The sequence below is a fragment of the Protopterus annectens genome, chromosome 3.part0, assembly GCF_019279795.1.
Source record: "Protopterus annectens isolate FY-2018-M chromosome 3.part0, PAN1.0, whole genome shotgun sequence".
Taxonomy (NCBI): Eukaryota; Metazoa; Chordata; order Ceratodontiformes; family Protopteridae; genus Protopterus; species Protopterus annectens.
In genome coordinates, this window is record NC_056731.1 from 507281782 (window position 1) to 507298686 (window position 16905).

The window sequence follows — 16905 nt, forward strand, 5'->3', positions numbered from 1 at the left end:
ATTATGATAGTGTAGTTTTCATGGGAGGAGGAGGAGGAGGAGAATGGAGAACAGGCACTATTACAGTTTTGGGCGTTAGAACTGAGCTAACTGCTGAAGCAAAACCCACTAAAGCACAGTTGCAGTTGAAGCCTATGACATGACATAAGGAGATGAACTAATATGACACAAATGCATACATATCCAACACAATTTATTTCCTCACATGGCCAGAACAGTACTCAAGCCTGAAGAATCCCGGTGTGATACTCTTGAGGTTTACATATTATTAAATTAAAATATGCTTATCCCTTCCTTTCCCTTTTTTTGATGTTATAAAGCCAGAGTGAAAGTCAAGAGAAAAATATATTTAATCACCAGGAAATATTGCAAAGTCAAAGTGAACAGGGTAAAAACACCACCCAAGCTCACTTTACAATATAATTTTCTTGACTTATGTTATTGTGTAATAGTCCTTACAGACGGGCGTTACTTTGTTTACCTAAAAATGGTTAATTTTCTGTAGCTTGTCAATCAATTTCATTCAATAACTTGAGCCTCATTTAATCAGTTTGTTATGCTCTGGTTATTAAATGAATACCTTCTGACTGACCCTGTTTTATGTTTATATTTATGATAAAATGAATTTCCTAGTTCCTCTACAGGGTAATACTCTGCTGCAGTTTCCTTTCATAAGTAACACTTTAATATTTGCCAACCTTTCAGAATGCATGGAGTGTAAGCACACACTATTTTTACAGCTGCATACCTGCCAATGAGTCCTACTACAGAAGTTAGATAAAAAAAAAAGCATTAAAGGGGGACTCCTTTAAGAGTAAAGCTAACAAATGAATGCTTTTCAAGTTTAGAAGGCAGTAATGATATCAGCTATTCAGTAAACAGTAATGTGAAAATGCATGGAAGAAATATCTAACAGAAAAAATGCAGGGATAATCTGGTGAACATAAATTGCCAGAACTCTTGGATTAATTTAACTCTCACACTCTATAGGTAAGACTCAACCAGAAAAATTTTAGAGTGCAAGTTGAACATACATTGCTTCACCACAAACTTCAGTACTGTCATACTGCAACTGCAGGAAAACATCAGATCAGCCTTTCTGCTATATGTAGTTATCAGTAATAACAGAACTGTTAGTTCTGGTGTTTTTATTGGCATATTCCTGGTTAAAGTGTCACAGCAGTATCTGCTGTTTTAGGATGCAGTGTGGAAACGCACATCATTACAAACATGAACAGTAACTGTTTTCCCTTCTCACATGACTGACATACAAAGTTTTCATGTACAGGAGAAATGCTTTATTTCTTCACACTGCCACCAGTGGCTTAATACATATATCATGCACGCAATGATATTCCTGAGTAAATACACAACAGATGTTTATGGCCAACCTGATAAGAACATGCTTGATGTGCAATTAAAGGAAGAAGCAAGTTTATTTTCTTCAAACATTTTGAGTAACATGTACCAGGTATGTTCAGCAAACATTTGTCTTCTGAAAAGAGGGAACATAACCTTTCAGTTTCAAACTTTTCCAGTATTAGATGGCTCATTTATATCTTTCTTTTTGCTTCAGACTTTTTGATATTTAAGTTGTCCAAAATGATGCAGCCTTGCATCTGGGGCACTCCAGTTTACTTTTCTCCCATGTGTGTTATTTTTCTTTAATGCAAAAGAAAATAAGGGGGAAATGATACGTAACTTTGCTGTTCTGTAGAAGTTAATAATGACATTATATATGAGGTAAACTGGTTTTATATACAAAAGCCACTTTAGAATGACAATCAAATACTATCATGAGTAATTAAAATAATGGTAGGCTCTTTGTTAAAAGGTATTATACAATGCCTCCTCTAAAACGTGCACGCTGATTGGCCAGCCCAACCAGCGTGTCGCTAGAATCCTCAATATACTAACGGAAAAAGGTCCGCCCGGACTTTTCCGTTAAAACTCTATATGTTAAAGAGTTTAACATAGCGACACAGGTTAAAAAAGCAACGAGATCTCCTTTGCTTTTTAAAGCTGTCTCGCTATGTTAAACTCCTTTAACATAGTGACATTAGTGTAAAAAAAGCGGAGATCTTGCGATCTCAGTTGCTTTTTAAACTGTCTCGCTATGTTAAATGAGTTTAACATAGCGAGACAGTTTAAAATAAGCAACGGAGATCTCCGTTGCTTATTTTAAATCTGTCTCGCTATGTTAAACCCATTTAACATAGCAAGATAAAAGCAACGGAGATCTTGCGTTCTCCGCTGCTTTTGCCCACACTCTGATGTACTGAGGCATGCGCAGTACATCAGAACCGCCGCGAAACCAGACAGCCGCGGAAGGGCAGCAAAGAGCATTATACAATGCCATTATTTAAGAAAAGTAATTATTTATTTTCTTAAATAATGTCATTAGATATAGCAATAACTCACTTCTGGGTGTGGTAATGCTGGATTTACCCACGGTTAGCCCTCGGGACCAAACCACGCCAACCATGGGTAAATCCAGCATTACCCACACCCAGGTGTGGGTTATTGCTATAATATTTACACAAGTGTGAGAAGAGCACAGTTGGGTAAAATCTTACCATAACATTAGATGTTCTTCTCTTCACTGCTGCAGTATTTTTTATTAAAGGGATTTCCTGCCAAGGGTAAGCCAATATCTGGCCAGCATACCAAAGCCTTAGGATTTTATAGATGTCATACATCACACGCGCATGCTCCCTGCTGAACGTGTAGGGAATAAAGGTGACATATGGATGGATGCACTTCAGAACTGAAATAGCCCCAGGAGTTACATGTGCATCCAGAAGGTGTAAAAGGAAAGGACTTCCAGGTCAGGAAAATAGGAGGGAGGGAGCGAATACTGCAACAATGAAGAGAAGGATATCTGCTGTTATGTTAAGATTTTATAGAACTGTACTATGTCCTTACATATCACTGCAATAGTACTCTTTACAAAAGGGGCAGTAAAAAAGTTCAAGAGAAAACATTGGAGGAGAAAGGCACAGAGGAGCCCTCAAGAAACCCATGCAGGATAGCTCTGGCAAAGTCAGCTCTTGCTCTGGAAACAACATCTAATTTGTAATCCTTGAAAGTGTTGACAGTGGTCCAAGTAGCAGCCTAGAGGATGGAATTTGTATTCCATCCTTTGAAAAAAGAACCAGAGGAAGCAACAACCCTAGTAGAATGAGCCTTTAAAGAAGCAGAAAGTCATTTACTATGAAAGAAATAACAAAAGAAAATGGCATTTGAGATCCAAGAGAATATGATTTGTTTAGAAAAAGCCAAACCAAGAGATCTGGTATGAAAAGAAATAAAAAGCTGCTCAGCTTTGTGAATGGCCTTAGTCTTATCCAAATAATATCAGAGTTGTCTATGCAAATCCAAGGTATGAAGAATCGTCTCACTAGCAGACGGTGGAGAAGGAAAAAAAAAGGATGGCAAATTAATAGATGGATTAAGAGACAATTCGTTAAGTACCTGAAAAACCAAAAAAGGAGGAACACCCATCACAGCCTGGGGTTCAGAGACTCTTTTAGTTGATGTAAGGGCTAAAAGAACAACAGTCTTCCATGTACAAGTTGCAAGGAACTGAAGTTGCAGGCTCAAGAGAAGAATGCTGTAATTAAATAAAAAGGTGCTTCAACAAAGTATTAGTTTAAGGGTGTGCACACTTATGCAACCAGCTTATTGTACACTTTTTATTTTTTATATTTTTTCCCTAAAAGATCTGTTTGTTTTTCAACTGAATTGTATAGGTTATAGGTCACATTAAAGATGGGAACAGTTTTGAAACGATTTACTGTGATATCATTTTTTTATATCACAAAAACCTGGCATTTTAACATGGGTGTGTACACTTTTTATACACACTGTACATGATTTTCTGGTAGTGGGTTTCCTGACCTCTGACAGAAACTTAAGCAAGTCCATAGGAAAAAGATGCCTAAAAGGGAGCAAAACCTTTTCACCCATAATGTCAGCCAAAGAGTGGACGAGTGATGATGGATCAGTGACCTCTTGTCTTGTGTGAGTATGTCTACCACTTGAGGGGGGGAATACTGTCTGGGTCAAGAGAGAGTCAACAACAAAATTTTGGGGGAGTCCTGCTGTATCTTGAGCAGGGCTCCTGGAATCAGAGGAAGTGGAGGGAAGCCACAGAGAAACATATCCTTCCAAGCCAGAGGACTTGCGACTGTTGTGCATAAAACAGGAAGCTGCCTGTTCAAAGGGGAGGCAAAAAGATCGACTTGTGGAATACCCCACCAATGGACAATGTCCAGAAACACATCTCTGTGAGAAGTATCCATTCATGAGTCTGTGTACTAGACCTGCTCAAATAGTCTGCCACTATATTTTGTTCTGAAGGAATGTATGCAGCCTGAAGAGTCACTTGATACTGGACAGCTACATCCCAAACTTGAAGAGCCAATCTGCAAAGAAGGTAGGCCAGTTACCCCCCTTGCCTGTCAATACACCACATTACTGTAGTATTATCTGTGAAGAATTTAAGATGCCTTGGAAGAAAGAGGGAGTGAAAGGTCTGAAAGGCAAAAAGGAGAGCTCTCATCTCCTTTATACTGATGTGGTCTGACCTCTGATAAGGAGGACAGAGACCCTGGACCTTGAGAAACCCAAAGAAGGCTCCCTACCCCTTGTCTGAGATATCAGAGAAAAGTTACTGAGAGGGGAATGCGGACAGAAAAGGAAGTCCTGGGATGAGAATCCACCACTGAAGCTGGAAGAAAGGGACTAGAAAATCTAGTGGATGACAGTGTTGGGGTGATATTGACTCTAGGAACCTCTGTAGTTTTCTCATAGGAAGTCTGGCTAGAGGTAGCAAATGAATGGTGGAAGCCATGAATCCTAGAAACCTGAGAAATTATCTGGTTGTAATTGATACTGGAGGAAGAAGGGACTGAAAAAAGATGACTAAAAAAAGAACCTTGTGAGGAGGCAGGGATGCCAGCATTGGAATGGTCTGGATCCTGCAACTCAAGCACAAGAGCTTGAGAAGGATCCAGGACTGATTTCTGAAAAGGTATTGTAAAATCCAGGCTTTGTAAGATACAAACAGTATACTGGAGGTGCTGAAGTAAGACCACATGGGAGGAAGCTTGAATGAACAGGTAGGTCATATAGATAAGGAAAGATTTGAAACACTCACATTCTGCAAAAGGCAATCACAGGAGCGAGGCATTTGGTGAATACCCTTGGGCAGTAAAAAGGCCAAAGGCCAAAGTAGATGGCTTAAAATCCAACGAAGAGACAGAGAAATGCAAAAACTTCCTGAAAGGGGAACAAATTGGAATGTGAAGTTAAGCATCCTTGAGATCCAGGGAGACCATGAAAGCTGGAGGAGACAGAATTTGAAGGGAAAACATCCAAACAGAAGCAACCTTCGGAAAGATGTTGAGCCAAGAAACATCCAGAATGGGGCCTCAGCTACCTTCCTTCCTGGGAACCATAAACATTCTGAAATAAAACTCTTTCCCTTCCTGGGAAGAGAACAAAAGGTCCTGAGGCAGTTCTGGGATTCCTGAAGCAGTTCTGGAATGAAAGGCAGCTGTTCCTGAGGAGACTGAAGGATGACCTGAAAAAGAAGAAGGCATTTCCATACCATGAAGCACCCCTGATGGACGATGGACACAACCCAAGAGTGTGGAATGACCCTTAACCAATTGGGAAAGGACAAGGACAGACAAAGGGGATAAGTGAACCTGACTCAAGAAAAGGGGAAGCAAATTATCAGAACCTGGCTTGTCCTGAAAAGACTGCTTCTGAGCAGTAGGAGTCTGACTAGACTTAACAGGAGGAACCTAAATAGAAACCTTCTTACATCTGGGAGGAGAGCAAGGCTGTCTCTGAACAAAGGCAGACATGGATAGATAATTTTTTCTGGAACTTAGGGATAAGAGATATAAAAGAATGTTTCAATTCCTGCAAGGGCCTTACCTCTGTCCTGAAGAGATTTTAAAAAGCTCATCAGCAGCTGAACCAAATGGGTTGTTATTATCAAGAGAAGCATCCAACAATTTAGCCATAACATCATCAGGCAAAGGCTGGAGATGAAGCAAAGAGTAACGCTGCAAAACAGAACCAACAGCAGCAGCCCTAGAGGAGGCATCTGCTGCATCATAACTACATTTAATACAGTGGTGAGCTATCTGAGAAGTAGAGCCCAGTAAAGAGAGGGTCGAAGCCTTTCCTTCACAATCAAGGAGGGCAGAAGTTGCCTGGAAAGCCTGAGAAAGAAAGGTTAAAACATACCTGGTTATATGGGTCTGGTAATTAATAGCCTGAAATTCCAAGGTGGCAGATGTATATTACCTTTTTGCCTAACCATTCTATAGCTCTACTGTCCTTGCAAGAAGGAAGTAGTTTAGGAAATGGTAAAAGTTTAGAGGGTTTGTCAGAAGAGACAGACCCTACAGAAAGGTCAACAGAAGGACATTTGTATAGGAATTTACACTCATCTGGCACCTTGTAAAATCTATCAGATATCTTAGGAGCTGCAGGTTGAGAATCCAGGGCCACAGAGGCTGCTGAGAAGGTATCTAGAAGGGCGGCCAAGACTGGAGGTACAGCAGAGGACTTAGGGGACTCCATCTGGAGGAGTTCGTAATACCTCTTTTGAATATCAGAAACTGGAGAACCATCCCATTTAAAATATTCCATCATATGAGAAATAATATCCCCAAAGAAGAGTTCTTCCAGGGGAGAATATGGGCTAATAGAATCTTCCTCCTCAGAGCCATAATCCATGGGGAAGTGAACTGACAGAAATATGCCAAAGCTTCTTCCCTAGAATCCAAATACTCTTCAGAGGATTCCTGCTATCTGGGCCACTTGAGTGGGGTAGATGACCAGGGGAGAGCAGGCACAGAAACTCCCTGGGGAGGTTTTAAGGCCATCAATGCATTAAACTACTCTTGAGTAAAATCCTGTCTTTAATGATATGATCTTTAGCAGCAGGGGAAACTTACATTTTTTTTTTTTTTTTGAGGATCGTCTGCCCTAAGTGACCTAGATGGCTCAGACTCTTACCTACACTTAGCCAATGTTGTAGGAATCTCCTCCCAAACAAGTATCTGCAATATTCCCCTCAGTCTCACTAAAATAATTAGCCAAAGTTCCCCTCAACATCCAGAGCAGACGTTTGCACAGCCTTCAAGGACTTGCGAGAAGTCAGATCCATACAGGCCTCTGATAGGGTCACATTGGAGGAATCTGACACAACTGTGTGATCCCTCTGGGCTTTCACCAACCTCAAGAAAGACATCCAGGGAAGGTGGGACAACAGCCGAATCAGATCTGAGCTTCTTGGACTTTTTCTTGGCAGGCAGCAGACCCTTGGGACAGGAAGATTCCACCATGGCACCCTGTGCCAACAACTTAAGATGTTGGTTTTCCAGGGAAATAGACAAGGAGGAGAGATGACTAGACAGGGTCTTAGGGACCAACGTTTGGCAGACAGAACACAGTGTATGGTCGTGAAAAACACCCAAATAGAAGAGGTAGTGCTCCCGACATTCTTTATGGGGAAGCTGCCTCCCACACTGACATTTTTCCTTGCTGGGTGACATACAACCTCAAAAAAAGAAAAAAAAAGAAAAACCCAATGGGGCACTTCTCTGAAACATGTCTTGGTAACCCGCACAGAAGAAGAAGTGTTCAGACTGATGATGGCATTCGGACTGGCGGCAAAGAAGTTCTGAGATATATACATCCATACGTCACCTTTTTGTCATACAAATAACATCTATGGAACCTAAGACTTTGGTATACTTGACAGGGAATCCCTTTTGTAAAAATTACTGCAACAGTAATATGGAAGGACATCTGATTACAGTATAAAGGTATGAATACAAGCATAGGAAAGAATGACAACTTCTTTATTCTTTATGATTACTGACATGATACCCTGAAGATGGCAGACGTATTTCAGTGATGAACTGAATAGTATCTGCATTATTTCTTAAGAGATAGGTATGCACACATGAGCCCCACACACTAACAGTCACAACTGCAGAACTAATAGATGTAGCATGGTGAGGAATGACTAGTTTCTTAGTGACAAATTTAAGTTTACTGCTTGATGCAACTATTTCTGGTTTACACGAGTCATAATTCATACATTATTTCTGAATGCCAGTGATTTCATGAACACATTTTTTATGTGTAATCATGTATGACCAGCACAAGTTTTTATTTTCAAGGGGTTTGAACTCAGAATTTAATTGCAAAGATGTAGGATTCCAGAATCAGTAGTATTATTTATAAAATGTAACAAGTAAAGATTCAGGTACATTGAGGATATGTTTTCTTAGGCTTACAGAAATCAGAGTGAACATTATACATAAGTATTTCTGGGAATGAACTTTATTTTGGAATGTATTTATTGCATATCCACATAATACAAAACAAAGTTTTTTTTTTCCAAGCTATAACTCTTACATACTGCATTTGATGACTCAAAAAAGAAATTACTAGGTTAGTGGTTACATGTTTACACACTGAAACCTTAATGGGATATTCTAACTAAAATACATGTTTAACATTTAATATAAAGCTACATGAAATGGTTGTCATGGTAACTGGTAGACTTAAGATATAATGGACATTAACACTGACTATGAATATGTTCTGGGTAACATAGTGACAATAGATTGCAAAGTAGTATTTTTGCAAATTCTGAAAAAAAATAAACAGGTATGAAATCCCAAATTCAAATTATGTACTTTTTACAGAAGTTGTTTTGTGTAAATCCAAGTTTCTTCTTTTCTATTTTCATGAGAATGAATAAACTAGGTAAACTGGAAACATCGATAAATTTAATTAATGTTGACTACAGGAAGGACAAAACTATGCATGTAATAGAAACGTTTTTTTCATTATAAGTTCACAGGGTAAATGGGTAAACAGAAAGACATACATATCTCCAAAACCACAAAGAGGACAGTAGCTTCATTGCAAATGATCAAGTGGCAAAATTTTAAAACAACATCATCAAACTGCAGAATTTCAAACACTAAACAGAAACAAACATGTCTGTTTTTGGTGGGGGGGGGGGCAAGCCTCCCTGCACCCCTGTATTCCCCAGACATTTAAGCATACTAACTTAGCCAGTTAGTATGGCAACTGGCCAGAAAGGCCAAAGCTGAGTTTTACAACAGATAAATCCACAGTGGCTGGCAGAACAGACGATCATAAAAGGAAGGAATTTCTGTTTTTATTTTTTTTTTAGCTAGAGTTAAGATGCACCAGAAAATACTTAATTGAAAGTAAAATGTAACTGGGCATTCAGAGGCTATGCAGCTGAAACCTGTCCTTAAAAGACCATTTGCATATATTCCATGGGCCCCCATTACTGGAGATTTGACTGGTCTTTCTTATAATTTTCAGTTTCTGATTTCCTCCACTTGCTACGATGATCACTGCCTTGTCCCTACACACTTTCATCCCATGGACCTTCAGTTTTGCATTCCAGTCCACTACCATTTGCTGAAGTTGCTATTCAGAGTTGGCTTGTAGTGCTACATTGTCTTTATACAGCATCACTGCTAACCTATTCCCTCCAACTTGCTTGCCAATGTACTCCATCATGAGTATAAACAGGAGTGGACTCAGAGCTGAATGTGGACACATATTCTCTCTCACTGGGAACCCAACTGTGAGTACAAAAGCTTTTTGTACTTCTATCACTGCATCCTTGTAAATCACCTACACTAAACTCTGCCAATGTTTCACAGACTTCAAACCATTGCAGGATTGCCCAAATCAGTTTTCGTGGGGGCCTTGTCATACTCTTTCCATAAGTCTAGGAATGGCCGGCTAGACATTTTCCTCATTTTCAGCTTATTCTGTCTGTCTGTCTCCGTGCAAAGTCTGGGTCAGCTGTACTGCATCATAAACTGAACACAAAAAAAGTAGTGCAGGAGGAAGTGGGAGACAGAAAAGAAGGACCAAGCCAAGAACGAATACTGTCTGGTTAACAAAGAAGCTGAGAGAGCAGTGGCAATGGCAGAGAACAATAAGTCAGAGGAACTATATCAGCTTCTGAAAAGTGACTGAGCAGATGGCACAAGTAAGGTCTATCTGGTTACAAGGCAATGACAGAAAGATAAAAAAAGATAATCGTTACACACCATCCATAAGGGATGCCAGCAACAATCTGCTCGCCATTCCAGAGGCCATCAAAGGTAGATAGGAGTACTTCAAGAACCATCTGAATGAAGAAAACCACATAGAAGCTATACTCACCCATCTACGTCCCCTTCACATTATCAATGCTGCAAATGATCAGCTAAACATCAAGTCAACATCATCGAACATCAGAATGCTGACTGTAGTTACTTGAAGGGAACTTTAGTAATAGAGATAGCAGTATACTAGAGATCCAGAAATTTGCCCCTTCTCCACTGTAGTGCAATCTTGAAGTTAGTATGCTTAAATGTCTGGGGAATACAGGGGTGCAGGGAGGCTTGCCCCCCCCCCCACCAAAAACAGACATGTTTGTTTCTGTTTAGTGTTTGAAATTCTGCAGTTTGATGATGTTGTTTTAAAATTTTGCCACTTGATCATTTGCAATGTCAGTCATGTGAAGTAGATCTGACCCATCCACCAACCATGATGAAATAGGAAGAACCCACTCTAGAAGATGAAAGAACACTAAGGAGAATGAAATCAGGGAAAGTGGCAGACAAATATTAAGTCACTGCAGGTATGATCAAGATGGTGAGTGTGTTAGGGGAAAAATGGCTCCTGAGGGTACTTATTGCAGTATGGACATGTGTTCTAGTGTCAGTGTACAACAACAAAGGGGACATTCACTATTGCAGTACAAAGAAATCAAACTCCTGTCATACTGCATGAAAGTGCCAGAGATGGTGACTGATAAACAGATATGCAGAATATAAAAGTAAAACAGGAGATGAGCAGTTCAATTTGTAGTAAGACAGACAATGGAAAAGTTATAGAAGAGGAAAGAGTCCTGAACATTCCTAGTCTTAAAGAAAGCATACAACTGCATCAGGGCTAGTCATTCAGTGATGTAAAATTGGCTCTAGGTAATCTGCTCATATCGATTAATGGTGTCAGAATGAGGCATGGGTACTTGCTTGATCGAAGAGACATAAAGATCGTAATGTGAGATATTTACGAAACAGGCAGTGACCATGAGGGTGTTAACTAATGCAGGAAACATATAATGAATGGATGCCCTGGGTCTTGGCATTTCTTCTTCTGGAGGGCCTCAATCAGGCTTTGGGAGGTCTGTCCAAGCAGAACCTCTCCCCAGAAAGATGCATCTAATACTGTTTGTCTGAGCACATTCGTGAAATATCAGACTGTTGCTTAATCCTAAGCAGGCACATACCTACAACTGTCACCAATTTAGACCACTGCAAAGCCCCAAGATGCATTAGGCCATATGGAAGCCAATGTAGGTACCATGCTTTGGGCCATAACATCCTCCTTGTTTACAGAGAAAGGGAGATGTTCTAGTTCTTCAACTGCCTGACCAACAAAGCAAGGAATGGAAACTGAAGGAGACACTGGGAGCTGAGGGACCTGAGCCAGGAGAGCATCCACCATGCCCAAACCCTTGGACTCGTATAGTAAGGTGGAAAGGTGCAGCTACTTCTGGGACCTCAAACATGTCACAAAAGTGTTCTAAGGATGCTTAGTAAGAAAAAATCATTCCACTTCAAAGATGCCTGTAATCTGCTGACAGCATCTATATTTTTGGAAGCCGATCGTGCAAAGTCCAAAGGTTTTCACAGTGCAAGGACAGCAATTGATATAACAAACACCACATGAAAACCACCCATGGCTTCTTGGTAGAAAAACAAGTGAAAATCCTTTGCAAGTAAGCATATGCTAGCAAACTATCCATGAATGTTTTTCTTCAGTTTACTACTGGTGTTCTGATACAGCAAATTTCTCATTCACATTTTCAATTTCTGATTGTCCATCTAGTCCAGTTCATGGCTGTGTGACAGCTACAGCCAACCTTAGCACAGGTGCAAGCTACTCCTGACATGGCATCAGCCTGTTATAGATGTATTCATCGCATGTACACTTAACGAATAATTTGAAGAATCACCAGTTCATATTACAACACCTTTTGATATGGGAAGAAACTGGAGTACCTAATAACAGCATATATGAACACAAGGACACAGAAAAGATAACATATGTGGACACAAGGACACAAACACCACACGTAAGATACCTTAGCTATCAAACAAACTAGAGAACCACATACTGTGAGGCTGCAAACCATTGTGCAGAGTTTTCCCGATCCTGAAATCATTTAAGCCAATATGTACATGTATTAGGAAGAGAAAAAAACACAAACAGCTTTCTAGTGCAAATAAGGGCTAACATAACAGGTAAGATGCTTGAGAACAAAAGTACTATTACAGCAACCACAGTACAAATTCAGATAAGGCATTAAGTATTACTAGGTAAGTACAATGACAAGTCAGGGGGTACTTGCACACAGCTTTCTCACTACCTCAGTGAGCTTCTTGTGTAGGCACTGGAACTCACTAAGCCTTCTGGGAACCATCCAGCTATTTGCATCAGAATCACTGGCTTCATGGAGGTGTACTGTGACATTATAGGATGGCATTTGTTCCCCATTCTCTTCTCGAACCTGTCAAAACAAAAAAAGGAGAGGCTGTCAGAGCAAAGTTAGTAAATGCTTTATCAGCTTTTGCTTCCTAGTTTTCAGTCACAGAAGTAATGCTTACTCATTCATTATTTATTAGGAAATGATTCCTACACACACTTAAAAGGTTTTGTACATTGCATGTAGTTCCATCTAAATGCAGTCAGTGCACTTTTTCTTAAACAGCAAAAACATTCAGATTTTGCCAACATAAAATTCTAAATTAAAAATGCTCAGTAAAAGCCTTACTGCTTTAACTGATTTTACTGTTAGCAATTCTACACAGGCAGCAACATAAATACTTTTTGGCAGTAGCAATTCAGCACTGCATTTTCCTGCCATTCTATGACAACTTCCTGCAGTATGCTCCTCAAATTGGCAGCTTTAAGAAAAATCAATCCCTGACTTTGCACAGATGTGTGCATGCACACACGTTTGCGCACATACATGTACTGTTTTTAGGACTGTACTTTACCAGGTGCTCTCTTAAAACTGCCATCAGGCCTGATTAGCAATAATGTTCAAAGATTTTGTCCAACACTGTGAAGTTACACTATTATTGTTGTCTGCTATTATCGAGATCTCAATCTCATTATTATTATTATAGCTTTATTCTTTAACCAGGAAACCATGCTTGTCAGAGTAGTGCAGCTCATTGGCTGCCAACTATAATACACACAGTGCTACTAAAGCTTTTTTTTTTTTGCTAAATTATACATTTTACAGTCGCACTTTTGATAAAGCTTCATAACAAGCATACAACGTAACGGCTTGCTTGTGAAATGAATGAGGTGTGCACACATATGTGTGTGTGTGTGTGTGTGTGTGTGTGTGTGTGTGTGTGTGTGTGTGTGTATGTGTGTTGGGGGTATCCTGAAGCAGCAGGAGTCATGACTTCTAAAGAAGAGAAATACTACAGGTGGACACATGAAATGGCTTTCTTGAAGAGGTAGTGAATTCAAAAACTCATGCAAGTGGAGGTGTTCAGCAATGGACAGCACTTGCTTAAAACAATTAATTTCATGTCAAATATGAATTACAAATACACAAATCCTTTTTGATTCATTAAATGTAAAAACACAATACATCACATGTAAAACATGCAGCAAATCTTTTCTTCAAAAGACTTACTTAAAATATCCGACAGAAAATACAAACACTTTAGGCAATATAACAACTGTAAAAGCTAAGAAGTTTGGGATACATTCTTAACTTATAAAGGAACACACCAATGTAAAAATATCACACCTCACGTCCCTACTTCCAGTATTACCAAATGTATAAGCGCACCAAGTGATAATCTGACACGCACACTAAACATGAAGATGCAGATGATATAATTTATACCATCTTTAACTGAGAAAATTCACTGGATAAATTGGTTAAATTATATAACGGGCAATGAGTATAATAAAGAATGACAACCATAGCGCAAAGCATGGCATGATAGATTATTAATTTACTATGTGTCTTTTCACAGTTACAATAAACCAATAAATTATAATCTAAAACAGACAGTAAAATGTTTGTCCTGATACAACTCTAACTGCATCAGAAACATTTCTTAAAAGATTTTAAAGAAGCTAAATTTCCATAGAAAAAGTATGTGATGACCAAGAGAAAGTACTATGTCAAATGTTAAACCTCCCAAGGAAAACATATCTGCCTATTCTTATAGTCCTTAGCCTCATCCCATAAAAGCAGATGGCTTTTGTTTTCACTATTTTTTTACTACATGCCCACTCCTGTAATTTATTAAACCAGAGTAAAGCATCTGTAATGCACTACAATGATCTCTAGCTACAGAATATAATACAATATCATCTAGAGAAATTATGTTTTGTTTAGATTTCTATAATATTTTAAACTACTTATAATTACAAATAATTAAGTTTGGGATACAGAACTTTGAGACGCACCGCCGTTTTTGATTAAAGGAGATCAAAACAAAGCTACTTTGCATTTTGTATTACTCAAATAAGGCCAAATCCACTCCAATTTCTCTGAATATACTTATTGTGCTTTCAAAGCTATAACATCACAAAGAGCAAGCAAATCAAATGCTTCACATAGGTCTACAAACAGAACAAGTCCAATGTTAAACTTATCATAGGGTTTGTATAGCCATTCTAATACGACCATTATAGCAGTCTGCATACTGCAAACAAACAATACTGGAAATAATAGAAGTGAAGATTACTGTTTTATTTATTTATTTACTTATCATCTATTGACCAAGCACTGATCCAGGTGGATCACTTTCAGGTTCAACCCGGGAAAAGCAAATAGACGGTAATAGTAGACAAAATAGTACACAGTACAAATACAATATTAAACAAGCAGAATCATGTATTTGCCATGTCAGACCAAGAGGGATAGTTCCAACCTCATCAGCAGTAGGATTAATGCCTTTAGGTTTTAGCTAAATATTCAAATTTATTTCAGGCAACTACCCCCTTTTCTTTAATCTTAGAGACTCTGAGAAAAGACCTTACTTTCTAGACCTTATTCATGCTGTGCTAAAGTACAGCAGAAATGAACTGTCAAAAGAACCTTTAGATCTCTTCATTAAAGGAAAGGATGGTGGCTATGTTGATGACAACTGGCCTGCTCATCCAGAGCCTACATTACATTTAGAGCAGGATATGGCAAAACTTACTCTAATGTAAGCTCCTACTGCCTGCTTACATTATAGTTAAGTAAAACAATATTTTTATTTGGTATAAGGAGGTCCATTCTTATCAAGAACCTCATCCTCCTGGGTGTTCACTTCCATACGAACACATGCATGACACTTGTGGTCTGAAAGAAAGATCTAGCTCTAGAAATTACATCCAGCTTTAGAAATTACATCCAGCTTACAATGTCTTGCAAACTATATTCAGTGAAGCCCACACAGATGTTGCACAAATATCACGGAAGGATGGAGCTCTATAAAGGCTTAAGAGGTAACCACTGCCACGGCTGAATGACCTCTATGCACTGAAGTCAAAAGGTTTACCGTTATTTTTGTAACAATTTTAAATCAGTCAGACAACCAACCACATAAAATTAATTTGAAGAAAATGATAAACTAAAGAACCTCCTCACTTAAGGGCGCTGCTCCCAAAGCCACTCAATGAATGAAAAATAAAATAAAACAAAGCAGTGAGCAACCCAACAGGTCAAGAATAAGCTTTAATAAAACCAAAGCTGTAATAAAACCAACATCAGTACATAAGCGGTTTCGGGTCTAAGCCCTTCATTTGATAAAACCATTGCACAAACAACCCAGTATTTAAACAAAACATTTAAAACAATTTTAAACTTATACCCAATCAACATTTAGTATTTTACTCTCCAGCTCTTAAGGGCCAGGTTTAGCGGAATGACACCATTGAGACCAGGTGCTCAGTCAGCATTTAACTCAATAATACATTTTATTTCATTAAACTCAGTAAAGTTCACAATATCTCCACCCCTGATACTGTGCTTAATAATTTGTAATACCATAAAAATAAAAGTATGACCAACATGCTGTTCTGTATGCTGGTATAGTGCATTACGTGCATTTGTTTAACCTTATGGCTGAAAGGTGTTTTAATACTCTGTCTTTCAGTCTGCAGTTGGTCTTTCCCACATAAAAAGAAGTACACATTGTACACTGGGCTACATAAATGAGATTCTGTGTATGACAATCTGCATATTCATGCAACATGCATTCTTTCTTAGTTAGGGGATGCACAAACAAATTGCCATTCATAATATATGGGCATGCCTTGCAGTGTCTGCAGGAAAAAGTCCCCTTCCACTGTGATATAATCCTAGGCCCTCTAGAGAGATTTTTTTTCATGGCAAAGTAGATCCTTCAAGTTTTTATTATGTTTAAATCCAAAGGAAGGTCTCTCCCCCAGTATATCTCCTATTTTCTTATCGCTCAACAATATTTTCCAGTTGTGTTTAATAATCTCACATATTCCCCCAATATTGTTGCTATAATTCAGGGCCATACGTAAACTCTTGTTCCTATCATCACAACCCTTATTGGCATTAATATCATTGTAACCTCTGTCTGAAAACCATGGTTTGGCTTTACCTTTCCTGTTTGGTTTGCTTGTTTTGACACTTTTGTGTATGACAGCTTTCCTGTAGCCTCTCTTACTTAAATTTAACTTTATATTGTGAACTTCCTCATCAAACTTCTTATCATCCATGCACAGATGAGATGCTCTATGTACTTGTCCTTTCACTATATT

General features: G+C 38.8%; 1 protein-coding gene across 1 annotated transcript in view; it reads right to left on the reverse strand.

Annotated features, from left to right (window-relative positions):
- The window catches only part of SNX25 (sorting nexin 25), a 1427683-nt gene that overhangs the window by 389414 nt on the left and 1021364 nt on the right, over positions 1 to 16905 (reverse strand). Inside the window, exon 12 of the mRNA XM_044064925.1 lies at positions 12515 to 12655. Within this exon, the coding sequence (XP_043920860.1) occupies positions 12515 to 12655 (141 nt within the window). The remainder of the gene's footprint in view (positions 1 to 12514; positions 12656 to 16905) is intronic.